The 14022-nt window shown below is 38.9% G+C and overlaps 1 protein-coding gene across 2 annotated transcripts; it reads right to left on the bottom strand.

Annotated features, from left to right (window-relative positions):
* Positions 1–4322: 4322 nt before the first annotated feature.
* Positions 4323–12373, bottom strand: COMMD6 (COMM domain containing 6). 2 transcript variants are annotated; one of them, XM_027646757.1, is made up of 7 exons: positions 12292–12373; positions 11916–11974; positions 11283–11348; positions 11050–11126; positions 9613–9781; positions 8430–8582; positions 4323–7022 (listed from the first exon to the last, which is right to left on the bottom strand). In XM_027646757.1, the coding sequence occupies exons 1-7, from the start codon at positions 12338–12340 to the stop codon at positions 6972–6974; spliced, it is 624 nt and encodes a 207-aa protein (XP_027502558.1). In that variant the 5' UTR covers positions 12341–12373; the 3' UTR covers positions 4323–6971. The 2 variants fall into 2 exon arrangements, with proteins under 2 accessions (XP_027502558.1, XP_027502550.1); XM_027646749.1 differs by having other exon boundaries at positions 12253–12355.
* Between the last annotated feature and the right edge of the window lie 1649 nt (positions 12374–14022).

Here is a 14022-nt window from a genome sequence, read left to right as displayed (position 1 = left end):
ATTTGAATTTTGATGGGGTTTCTTTGGTCCTTTTTTTTTTTTTTTAATAAGGCTCCCCCCCCTTGGAAAAAGTGTATCAGATCAGCTTACTAAAATCCCTGTTGTTGAGATAATACAGTTTGGTAGCTGTTAGCAGCTCAGATCAGTTGCAAAGGTATTTACTGCAGAAGACAGAGCAACTTCTGCAACAAGATCTTCCCTATTCCCAATTATTTCTGCTTTTATATAAAGGAGCCATTTACTTCTCTACCATTCCCCAACCACTGCAGTAACAGTAACATAGAAGAGAAAAAAATGAGGAAGAATGGAGTAAATGCTGTGGCTGCTGGAGTTGTCTACTCTGCCTGGCAGTGCCTACTACATCTACCTCATTTTGGGATTTGGAAGGGATCCTGGTCCACTCCAACTCTCCAGCAATGAAAACTAAGACAGAATTATCACTGCCGAAGCCAAAAGGAACATCTAATATTATTCCACAAATATATTATTACAAAGGATGAACCACAAGCTAGAAAGTTTAGCAAATCTGTAGTAGATTGCAGAAATAACACAGAAAAGAGATGCTTTTGAAGACAGATACTTCAAAGGGCATGAATTATGTCTGTTCAAGAGGAAAATGAAATTAGAATTAAGACTTCAACAGTGTATCACTATTAAAATGTTGTTGCAATGTCACAGCTTGGTACTGTATGTCTGGGAAGAGAAGGTACAGCTTACCATGAACAGGGCACTTGTAGGCCCAGCACAATACCAAGAATGGTGCCAGTGTAGCTGCCAAAAAAAAAAAAAAAGAACAGATGGGAACCCCTTAATCCTCTTTCTCATTGTCCTTGACTCTCTCCTAGGTAAATCGACATCTGTTGTCTTGACTCTGTTGCCTGCAGAGCATCTCTCATCTTCCCACATTTCCAGCTGCGAGAAGCAGCATCGTACAGCACACTGGTGATTTGTGTGAGACATGCGCTTACATTCCTCTGCTTATTATGAATGTAAACCTTAGCACCACTCTCAGGCTTCATATGTGGTTGCAATATCCAGTACTTCCCAGTTCAAAAGCATCACTAGGAAGGAAGCCTTTCTTGCTTTTATTTGGCCAAGCACTCAACTGCCAAAGACATCACAGTGATGACATTCATGGGAACAGAAAAATTCTTTGCAGCTTCAGTATAACCAAAAACGTCTGATTTTTCAGATTCAGAGGTAATTCCCAGGGGAATTAAGCACCTGGGCCAATTTCAGTGGCAGAGAAGTGTACTCTTAAATGTGGCATAAAGACACTGGTAACTAAGCTGCATAAAAAAAATAGGGAAGAAGGATTTTAGAGTGGTCAGACTGCATGAAAATCTTGGATAGAGAAATGAAAATGCTTATTCTAGAAACAAGACACAGATCTAGAAAAATCTTTTTGAGAAATGTATAAACAGGGAAAAATGTAAAATGAAAACAGGCTCCAAATGCAACATGATACTTTTAGAAGAACAAGTCATAATGCAGAAACATTAGTATAATTAAATTACTGTTTTAAGCTGGTGCAAATAGACAATGATAGGTATTCTGTTATCATTAAAAAGCTGAATGTTGTTTGTGTCACTGGAAATCTTTATGCTCATCTTTTTAATAACTAAAACAGAAATTAAAGTGTTTCCATACAATGTAGGAAGTAGGATGGAAGTTATGATGACATGACTGTGTACAGTTCCGGATCCAAGCAACACAGGGGAGAAAACCTGAAGTCCTTATCCCATTTCCAGACATGCTCTCAAAGGATTGCTGTGTAGCAAGACTGTGTGTAGCAGTGCCACCTGGTGACCGATGCTATGACCAAGTCCCCTGGAAATACTACCTACCTAGCACAGAGATTTATTGTATGAAATAATAAATTTTCCTTACTGTTCCTAAGCTCAGTATATGATGTACAAAACTGACACTGAAACTTCCAATTTATATAAACATAACAATATTTGTAATGTAAACACTGACAGAGTATTTGTAAACTATGGCACTTACACATATCGAACAGAAGCAGTTCTCAAATTAGGGCAACTAGACCATAATTAGCCACAGGATGCGAATGAAGTATAGGGAAGAGGAAACCCAGAACCCCTAAAATTAGCGTTTATGGAGACAATCAGCAATCTCATATTTCTTACTTTCTCAATGACACAAAGTCATAATTAACAGACATATCCCAGCAACTCAGTTCAAGTGACAGGTCATTTCTCCCCCTTCCCTCAGAAAAGCCTTGGAAACAAAAATCAGGAAGTCTTTCAATGGTACGAGGAGTACTGAGCATCGTCCCTCCAACTTGTGTGCTTCCTCATGTGCTGATTTTGGCTGGGGTAGAATTAATTTTCTTTACAAGAGACAGTACAGGGCTATGTTTTGGATTTGTGCTGGAAACTGTTGATAATGAGAGATGTTTTTGTTGTTGCTGAGCAGTGCTTAAACACAGCCAAGGCTTTTTCTGCTTCTCACACCATCCCTTCAGAAGTGGGCTGGGGGTGCATGAGAAACCGGGAGGGGACCCAGCCAGGACAGCTGATGCCAACTGACCAAAGGGATATCCCAGACTGTATGACATCATGCTCAGTATATAAAGGGTGGAGAAGAAGGGGAAAGGGGGGATATTTGGAGTAATGGTGTTTGTCTTCCCAAGTAACCATTACACAGGAACAGAGCCTGGCTTTTCTGGGGATGGCTGAACACCTGCCTGCCCATGGGAAGTGCTGAATGAATTCCTTGTTTTGCTTTGCTTGAGTGTGCAGCTTTTGCCTTACCTATTAAACTGTCTTTATCTTAACCCATGAGTTTTCTCACTTTTACTCTTATGACTCTCTCCCCCATCCTACAGAAGGGGAGTGACCAAGTAGCTTTGTGGTGTTTGACCTGGGATTAAACCATGACCCTCCTCCCCTAAAGAACCAAAAGTAGACCTGGATGAGTAGGTATGGACAGTGCTGTACAGATAAAGCAAAAGTAAAGCAAATGTTTGGCCAAAATTTCTCAGTGACAAACAAGTCCAGTTATGAACTGCCTGAGCCTCAGAAGGGAGGACCGTAACAACATACCATGCAAGCTCAGGTCAAGGCACTCAGGTCAGATATTGACCTGCACAAATCCAGCTTCCTAATGAAGTGAATGCCCAGCAAGCTAGCAGCCCAACCAACAGGCATATAACTGTCCTAAAAATCTATCTGGGAAATGAGCCCTACCATGATCAACCAAAGAATTCTAGAAAAGATAGAGGGTGCTCAGTTTGAAATGCCCCCTCCCCCTGCCTCCATTGAAAAGTTCTTCAGAGATGAGGCATTTTTTGCTGCAGGTAGATCAAATGACTCAGGCACTTTAGTGTGTTACTTTAGTACCTGCAAGGACTAGCCAGAACCACCCTGCATGCCTCTGCAAAGGAGTGGAAATTACCCTCTCATTATACCTACAGTTAGGAGGGTAACAAAACATTCAAATATGACAAGGAACAGGGCAAGCAAGAAAAAAAAAACATTCTTCCCCCAACTTATCATCTATCTACTTTTGTTTTTAATTAATCCAAGGTAATGTATCCTCAGATAGAGTGCATAGGCTTGAGGAGAAATGTAAAAAAATCAAAGGGGGTGGGGCTCACAGTGAACAAGAAGGTTACATACCTTTATAACGTGGTTAAAGAAAGGCAGTACAGTTTTGTGGAAGTAGGAACAGCGATGCTTTTACTTGGGTCATGACTAGGCCAAAGTGTACGGAAGCTCAATAAAACACTAGTGCACAGACATACTACAGCTATTTGTGTACTCTTTCAGTGGCGCTTTCTACAAAATAGCTTTTTGCAAGTGGTCTGGTGTGTTTGAAATTAAAGCAAAAGAAAAGTCATATGATGAAGACAACAGTTGTTGCTAGGACATTCCTTCGCTATTCTCTCCCCTGGGTTTGTTGACTGTGCAAAACCCCATCCCCCTTCCTTCCTCTTGGTCTGTTCTAGGCAAATGTTGAAAAAAATAAAACGTTCATGTGTCTCCTAAATACAGTTAAGAAAAGGAAATCATTTAAATGCAACCTCCTGCAAAATTTCATTAATCTTGTATGTCCTCTGTCTTTTCCTGATTCAATACAACATTTTGTCTGGCTCTAAGTATCTGACACAAATAGTCCTTGCAGCCTGCAGTTACCGATCAGCTCCTTGGTAGCCCATCACAGAGAAAGACTGCGTATGTTTGAACTCCATCCTAATTTAAAAAGGAAAGACAATTTAGTCATAGTCTAATCCTGAACTTTAGTAATTTACAGGACAGACTTACATGCAGTAGGCTTAAAACAAAATACAGACCAGCTTTATCTTTGTTACCTACATGTTTAATGACTGTTTGTGGATTTACAAAAATATTCATGTTATACAGTTTTGTATGAATCAACAATTAGAATCAGGAACACATGAGGACTCCTGATTCTCTTTTAAAAGATCTGGTTTCTGCACATAAAATAGACAAACAATTCAACAGCTTGTCAGCTTGTCTGAATGTGTTAGTATTGCTATCCTACAAACTGACAGGTTTTTAGTTTGGTTTCTTTTAATCAAGTACTTAATTCTTCCATTACTCAGTATAGGAGTTCCCACTGGTAGATCAGGATATGTCAGAAGTTTGAGTACAGAGTCAACTTCAAATCATAACTCCTCTGAAAATTCTCAGACAGTAAACTGGTATAGCACACATGTCCAAGCATCTTCCAGCATGCTGGATGGAGTTCAGGGACATTTTAAAAAATATTCATCAATATTTCTAGAATATCTGACTTGACAAAATGTAAGTTACACTTTAGAAAGGCTGACAACTTTCTCCTCTTCCTGATGGACCAAGCAAAAACGCTAACTGGAAGTTCCCTCATTACATTCCAGCATCTACTGAATTGTTAAGACATGATTAATAAAATCTTTTCCATCCAGTTCCAATGAAGGCACAAGTATTTCCAGCTATATGAAGAATTTATGTGCATTAGAACACATGGGAAGTATTTGTAAGGCTCCAGTTTTACTAAAAAAAACCTTATTCTTTTTTTGGAACTCTTGCACTAATGTAAAACAATTAATTCACTAGGCCAAAGCCAATGTTTTCGAGTAATAGCAGCCTTACACTCCAACGTTTGCAAATTAAAAAAAAAAAAAACAACAAAAAATCAGCTGCTCACATCACTTTTCCATACACAGAGAGGATTTGTTTGCACTATGTTCAGCCTTGAGCCCTTGCAGACAGACAAGGGAAGAGCAAACTGTAAGTTTGTCACAAAATGGTCTTGAAACATTCTATTCAGAGGGTCCCAGAAAAAACCAATCTGCTCTCCCCAGCCGCAAAGCAAATACCTCAGACTTCAAGCAGCACAAAGAAAGTATCATCCAGATCAATGGCCATAGCTGAAAACTTTTGTTAAAGCCTGTTCACTTATTTGGGCTTCTAAGCAACTCCAAGTACTGTTTTTATGCACCAGGCATAGTACCCAAATCGTGGGGGTGAAAATCTTTTCTTTCCTGAAAGGATTGCTGCATGCAGCACAATGTGCTGTTTATTTTTACAGCAGGAAAAGGCAGGCATAGCCAATACCAATGACTTTCAGCCAGCTTTTAAAAAATGTTAGTGGGAAAAAAACATTAAGCGAGTTAGAAAGGTAGATGTTCTCACTTTTAAGGGGGCCTGAAATCACTTGAGGATCTGTCCCGGCAAAACTAGTGCTGAGTCACTACCATTCTGAATTTGAAGCATAAACTTCAGTCTGCTTATAAGTATGACTTATCTCTCTTCAGATTTAATTGTTCTACTACACCATCAGCACATCTTGAGATGCAATAGTGTTGCTTTTACTACATCCCACAGTACATGCAGTGTGTGTTTTGCTTTATGAAAAACTCAGTGAAAAAAAATTAAAAAAAAGAGCATGCAATCACACTGGATTTATCACTCCCCTTTGGAACTGCCCCCATTCTTCAGCATCAAAGTCCAAAATCTTGCTGGTTAGGACATTCTCTTAGAGTAAGTCTGCAGAACAGAGTCCAGTGGATGTCTAACACAATGCAACAAGCAAAGAAATCTTTTAGTGTCGTCCTTTCTCTGATGTGCTTGGCTAACACTCCAGCCTGAATTTTCAAGTTTCCTCTTGACTTTTCTAATTCAGACCTTGGACTGAAGCAACTACATGAATATCCTAATTTAATTAGAAAGCAGACTGCTGACGAAAACATCAAGCAGAATGCAACAAATTAGTACTGGATGAAATGAAAAAGCAAAAAAAAAAAAAAAATGCTTTTGAATTAAATTTGCCTTCCTACCTTTATGTAAAATTAGCCTCTGGCTTCAATTCAGAGGATAAATTTTGGGTTTCTGGAATAACTTAATGTATTAACGCAGTTTTTAGAAGCCTAGGTGGTGAGAAATAAGTATTTGAAATAAACAAGTCATTAAGACAAGTTCATTCTCCAGTTATTAAAAGAATGGAAACCAGGTCTGCAAATACCTGCACCAAACTACTTGACAATGGTATTCTTCAAGAATAACTGTATGCTTGTTACATGTACCTTCCTATTCTCCTTACATGTAATATCATTTTTGAGTCCAAGTGCATCCCAATTTTACGGACAAAAGTGTTAACATGAGATTTACTTCTCTCTGTATCTTTCCAGTCAACATTTTCAGGCGTCTTTCTGCACTAGAGTTCAGTGTGGGTATTCGGAAGTCTACAGGGATGCTTCTCCATATACATCCTGATCTTTTGTCTACCAGGATGAACAAAGCTGAACATGTGTTCACAAACACTGCAGAGTCGGCTTCAAAGCGAAGAAATCTTCACAGCAATGAAGGATGATGCCGAGCAATTCCTGTCAAAAAGACAAGGATACATACCTTGTGGAACAATGGCACTTTATTCCCTGTGCAGAAAGGAAAGTTTCCTTGATCTAACTTTGTCCAAAATGTCACTGTAAATGAAAGTTCTCTTCAAACTGTTTCAAGAACAGATGCCATTTCCTTGAACTGTCTGAAGAAGTTCTAAAAAGCAAAAATTAAGATGAATTTCAGTTGCTTGAAGAATAGTTTGAACAGTTCAAACTAGCATGTTAGGCAACAAACACTATCCATATTTCTCACATTCCCTTTTTCCTCCAGTTACAATATGCAGCTTGAACTGAAAGTTTCTGCTTTTCTTTTTGTCGGCTGGTTGACATTTTGGCACATTAACTACTAACTCTACAAAGGTGATGCCTTATTTGCATGGGTTTGTCTATTAATAGGAAAAGATGCTAGGAAAGAAAAATACGAAGTAGCTCTCATACTATGAAAAAATAAAATAAAAACATCCCTTTCCACACTAATGTTTCTACTCCCAGTTGAAGTCTGAATTAATCCAGACTTCTCAAATGTAGCACTCATTTCCTATAGTAGCTGAATAGCAAATTGTTAAATAGGCTTCAGTCAGAATGAATACATTTCACAACACCAAAGGATTCAGAATATCCTTCTCAAATTTCTTCCAATCCAACAATCTATTTATTTTAAGCTTATATGATATTCTAGGTGATGTATTATCCCTTTAAACAGGAATGACAACTGTGGCAATGGATTTGCCATATGCAGAATGGAAGAAGTCCTGTCAGAGATGGACTAGTGAAGAAAATGAAAGCAGTTCAAATGCTATAGAAACCAAAGTTTTTAAGGTGGTTTAAACAGTTTTAAAATGGCTTTTACCTTTTTGCAGAGTCACTGCCTCTTCTTCCCAACACCCCCTGTGCTCCCACACAAGGTGTCCTGGGAAGGTGTCCTGAGATGTTTCCCATTGGCCTTTGTTAACCCCTTTCTATTGGCTGTTGACCCTTCACCTGATCGTTTTTTCTATGTGACCCTGAACTTGTGATTGGCCCCCTTTTGACCCTCCTGAAAGCCTTATAAACCCCTACCCCACAGACAACACAAGTGCTGCATTTATGCAAAATTAAAGTTGCATAAATTCACAAATGAAGACACAGCAATTAAGAGTCAGTGGTGACAAAGCAGACTGATCTCCATTCCTAATCATTAGCAAATGTTAGGCTTAAGCCAAGTTTTAGATTTTGAGGCTGGGGAACAGTTCCATAGATTAAGAATATTCTAAAATTTTCTAATAAGGCAGAATGGTAGCTGACATGATCTGAAAGACTTTATGTCTTCAGTTGTTAGTTTATTTGTATGAGAACAGATTAATTACTGCTAAAATAACATTTTCAGATAAGCGCTGTAGAACTAAATACTGTGAAGTAAGTATTTAGCTTCTGTGTTTTAAATAGTTATTTAATGCTTCATCTTCGCATGACTGTATTGGTAAACCAGCAACACAAAAGTATGGATTAAGGTATACAGTCGCTCCTTCACAACAACAGCACTGTTTTTAGGAGACTGAGTCAAGTAACGCTCACTACAGACCTTGAACTGTGGGATCGTCATTTCAAAAGACTTGTCCGTTATTTGTCCTGAAGGGTCTGCCACCCTCAGCGTCACTGTAACATATGGATACTTCAGAGACCGGCAGGTGTCAGAGCTCATTGCAACTCCCAGTTTCCATTTCATATCTACAAACTGCAAAGACGAAAACCATTGGAAACAGTGTCAAAGAAAGAGATCTACCCTATCACTGCTATTCAGTTGGAGGGATGTTTCACAGACAATACAGGATGTCTAGAGCTCTTATCCAAATGGAAAGCAAACATACACATTCGGATATTACTGTGAATAAAAAATCATCTGCCCATCCTTTTAATGGTGAAAAAATAAGCAATTTAATAAGTTATTTCCCTTAATCTGTTTTCCTTATCCAAGTACAGGCAATAGTCAAGTACACTGTATTTAAAATTCTACTAAGAGGAGTTTCAGACACACAAGTTGACATGGTTTGTATATCACGAATGTGTTTGTCATGTTTTCTTTTTTTTAATAAGTTTCTAAATTAAAAACAAAGTTTCTAAGTCTAAACCAAATAATTTATAACAGTAATAATAGAGAAAAATTATGGCATTTTATAACTGTACTTTAGATAAATCACAAGTACATTTTTTGCCTTTTGTGAAGAGCCTTTATAAGCTTACTAGCAAGCTTCAGACAAAGATTTTCTTTTTTTTCCTAATTCTGTAGTCTTTTAAGCTGTTGTTATAAAAAAAAAGATCATAAAATGCAGATACACTGCTATTTTTTCAAGTAAAGAAAGTATGCTGGAAATTGACAGAAAGTATCTTTAAAAATAATGTTTAAACTTAAGGGATACAAAGAACAAACAATCAAGTGCTGGGGTTATCAACTTTAAAGAATTTAAATTACATTTAAAACAGATTAACATAAACAGCCAATACAATTGTCTGCCAAACTGACTACCACCTTTGCTAATAGTACTACAAAGCATTAATCTTTAAAAAGGCATGAAACTGTTCAGCATGTAGACAACCTTTACTGCACATGCTGCTTTATCTGGATAGATATTTGGCAACATGTACATACACATACAGGTAGGAAAGCTTTCTGCAGTCAAGATACCACTGCGTGCCAACAACACAACGCACTGCTGCTTCTGAAATGTTCAGAGTTGGCTCAACTGCACTTGGTCACATTTAGTTACCTGCCCCACGGTGGCCACATTTCTTGCATCTTCTGACGCAGTAATGGATTTGCCCTGCTCATTCCATACATGACGGATAACTTGAAGTGCATGTTTTGGCAGTGTGCTGACTGCACTGCCCAAGGTGGTGACGAGTTCTTCTGTAGAGAGATTGTTTCTGGCTGCTGTGCTGTAAGTATATCCAGAGAACACTGCATCAATTTCATTCCCCACAAATTTAATAAAATTTCTCACTTCACTCCCAATAGCAATTTTTTTGTTTCTGCTTTACGTGTACTTTAAAATACTCGGGCAGCCTGGGATTTTTTTTTTTCCAGAATGTTACTCATCTTTTGTATTCACATGCAAAAAACGTGACTTTAATAATGTCTTAGCATACAGAGACCCAGCTTTGCTGGGCTTGCACAACATCCAACATTAAAATAAAAATAATCACAGCCTCCAAGTGCTGTACCAACTGAAAGAAGGCATAATTCAGTGAGAGACGTGTGCGTGGAGCAGTTAAACAACATCATTACTTTAGAAACAAGGCAATTTAATTAAACATTCAGCAGATGTAATTTAAGTATCACCAAATGGCAAGTAAGGACTTTTCTAGGTATAATCAGTACCAACATGAGTCAAATGATGCCATAAACCCTCAACTGAAAAGGCAGCAAGTCTAGAACAAAGTTGCCACTTGATTTCCTCTAGAGAAACAGGTAAAAAAATAAATCCTAGCCTATGTTTGTTCATGCAGGTCCACTCCTCTTAAAAGAGACATTAATACAAGACAAAGTGAGTTGGTCCTCCAAGTAGCACAGTCTAATATAATTTAAGGCCTTCTGTTTTATAGTTAGAGAAATAGTATTTTAAATTTCTACTGACATTATTTTCTTCAGTTGTATTAATGTTACATAAAATGTTTTGATACTATACATTAAGCAAAATCTTGAAAATTTTATGTCTGAATACAGAAAAACTTGGAGCAAAACAACAAGTCAAAATACTACCTAAAAACTCTACTCATAGCAGAGTGCAACATTATAAGCTGTGTGCCCTTCAAACAGGTACAAATGCTGGTTTCTAATCTCCAAGAAACAAGAAATTTTAAAAACACACTCCTTCCAGGCAAAGGTCCAGCTGACTTAGCTTTAAAAGTGACCCTAACTTCCTCTATTTTGCCACTAGTTCTAAAGCTTGCAGACAGGATCTTGGACAATTTCCTCTCTTTGTCTTTTTATTACAAAAAGTTATACTATGTATTAAGTAACTACATGATTTTAAGGACAGAAACTAAGCCCAGGAGCTTTTTTTTGTGTACTGACACCTACGAACTTTTGCCCTTTTCCCAAATCAGTTCATTTTATACCTGCATTTGATGTAACTTTTTAATACCATTATAAAGTTAGGGGGGAGGGGGAAGACATGGTGAAAAGTATATTATTTTGTGCTTACCTAAATAGAAATGAAAGAATGTTAGCTATTTTTGCCAGGTCACCAACATTAATCTCAATCCCTGATGTCTGAATTCTCTAGAAACAGAATGTTCAAAGAATTACAAACATTATGCATTAATAAAAGCTTCTTTGTACATACACACACGAACCCCCACATGGACTCGGGGATTCTATCCTTAACAGCATATACAGCTACTATACTTACTTACAAGTGTGAGTATCCCAACTTACCTGACACAATTCAGCTGTATTTACACCTGGGATCTTATGGTTCAGATGATGAATTATTTGCTCACACTGTGGAGAATGAAGACATTCTTAATGCATATTTTAGTACACAAGACAGAGCTAGTTCAAATACTTGGGAGATTACAAAAAAGAAAATGGGATAGTAGAAAAATGGACAACAGCAAGATGCTTTATTAAAGAGTCAAGAATAAAGTAACTGAAGTGACTGATTTTAAAATTACATCAACTCCATGAAAAGAAAGTCAATCAAGAATTTATAATTTCTACCTCACTGGCTATTCCTACTTAACACACCATTTTCACATTAATTGAACAGTCATCCTGTTCAAGTGTACACTTTACTTAACAAGCCAAATACTTTTTAGGAAAGCTACCTTGGTACCCCACCTAGATGACAGGCAAAAATAGGTTCTTAAAAATCTGTGATAAAAACGTAAATTTCAGGCAATACCACTGCTCTTAGCAGGACTGATGCATTTTATCAGTCATGTAAGTGAAGCTACCACGCACAGAAGATTCCCTCTGCAACAGACAAAAACCAGGAAAGCTTAAACAAAAAGGCTTCCTAGAACCAGAGTGCCAGAAGCCCTTCCACATCCTTATCGCCCTACTTACCAGTTCTGCAAAGAAGTCTTGAGGTATTAAGTTAATCTTATTTGCTGCACCACCAGCATCTAAAAAAACACAAGCAATAGCCATCAGGAGCAAACTTCAAGGGTTACAGTAAAAATATATAATCCTCGTCTGAAAAATCCTTAGGCCATCGTGCATGCGTTTACCTGAATTTAATTTTTTAACCTAAATTTACCTAAAAGAAGCACACCCCTCCTCTGAGCCCACTTCCTCCTCAGTCCAATCCCCCAACCCCACCCTTCCACGCAGCCCCCTATCCCTTTAGCCCGGTTCCCCCCTCAGCTCCCCCGTCTTCCCATCGGCCCCCCTTTCCCCTCACCTCCCCAGTCCCTCCCGCGGGTCCCCCCCCTGCCCTTACCGAGCGTCCCCAACGCCTGCGCGAGAGCCCGCGCGGACTCGGCGGCCATGGCGCCGCGCACCCGCCCAGGCGCAGCCTCCGCCGCACAGCGCTCGCCGCCCTGATTGGCTCCGAGCGCCTCCAGAGCGAGGCCGGGCCAGCGGCGCCGCTCCCATTGGCTGCGCGGCGGGGAGCATGCGCTGTTCCGGCGCGGTGGCGCGGGAAACGGGACTGGCCGTAGGGGTAACCGTCCGCGGAGGGGTTGGGAAAGGCCGGCTAGAGGCACGCTTGATTGGCGCAAGAAGTTTGCTGGGTTTGATTTACTGACAGGGCTTTCTTGGAGCTCGTTGTCATAGGCTCGGGTACGGAAATCATAGAATCACAGGATGTTAAGGGGTTGGAAGGGACCTTAAAGAGCATCTATTCTCAACTCCCCTGCCAAGGCCAGGGGCACCTCCCACTAGACCAGGTTGCTCTAGCCCTATCCCACCTGGCCTTGAACACTGCCAAGGATGGGGCATTCACAACCTCCCTGTGCAACCTGTGCCAGTGTGTCACCACCCTCACAGGAAAGAATTTCTTCTTAATATCTAAACCTACTCTCTTTAAATTTGTACCCCTTACTCTTTGTCCTATCACTGCAGTTCCTGACGAAGAGCCCCTGTCTGGCTTCCCTGTAGGCACCCTTCAGATAATGCAAAGTAGCTGTGAGGTCTCCACACAACCTTCTCTTCTCTAGGCTGAACAGCCCCAGCTTTCTCAGTCTGTCTTTGTAGGAGAGGCGATGCCCTGTTCTGTGTGCAGGCAGCACTTACAGTGTATTGAACTTGGTACAAAATGACCATACGTTGTTCAGGTGGTTTAAAGAATCATCTTGTACACCTGTGAAAAAAATGTGCAGTTTATGCGTGACTTGTGTAGGTAAACGGTGTCTTCAGCTTTATGGGGAAATAAACACCTTTTTTAAACTAGAACCATATTCAATAAGCATTTCATACTGATCTTGATTAAGTTTCGGCTGTGGCTGGAGTACTAAGGCAACACTGATCCTTCACCGGTCTCACTTTTAAAAATAATGTTTTTAAACTTCTCTAGTAATCAGTTTTAGTTTTAATTTTATATATCTACAGTAATGTTAAAATCTCTGTAGATCTAATCTGAGACTGTGACAGAGTAGTAAAACATAATACATAGTATTGCTGACTAGTTTAAAATTACATATTTTCAATTAATGAAAGAATCTAGATTATATTTCAGGAAAAGAGTATTATGGAACATAATATGTGTTTATGAGTTTTATACATTTATGGCCTGTCTGGTCTTGGCCTCTCCCTTCTAAAGTATCTAATGAAGTGTGCAAATTATTTTAAATAGTGTGTGTTCTTATGACCTCATGGTTGTCAAAACACTAGCGATATATGCACCACTGAGATCTGTCTCTGATACCAAGGACATGACTTAACAATCTCTTTGTTCTTAAATTACATAACTCTATTACATACTTTGTTATCTAGAGAACTTCACATGTTATTTTACATTACAATTTCATTAAGTCTGTCAGTAGTGCCTTTAGCACTATGACTAATATTCATTATGGTACTTTTCTTTCTTTCTCCAAGATGTAGAGATGGATGTGAAGTTTAATATCTTCGTGGTTTGGTAATTACAAAATCATTTGCTGAAATTTGAAGTTATTTTGGGTTATTTTCATCAACATGTAAACATACTTTTAATTTTTTGAATTTGGAACAG

This window comes from Corapipo altera, unplaced genomic scaffold, assembly GCF_003945725.1.
Source record: "Corapipo altera isolate COAL_440 unplaced genomic scaffold, ASM394572v1 0, whole genome shotgun sequence".
In the NCBI taxonomy this organism is placed as follows: Eukaryota; Metazoa; Chordata; class Aves; order Passeriformes; family Pipridae; genus Corapipo; species Corapipo altera.
Note: the sequence above shows the minus strand (reverse complement) of the source record. Positions and strands in the feature narration are given on the sequence as shown.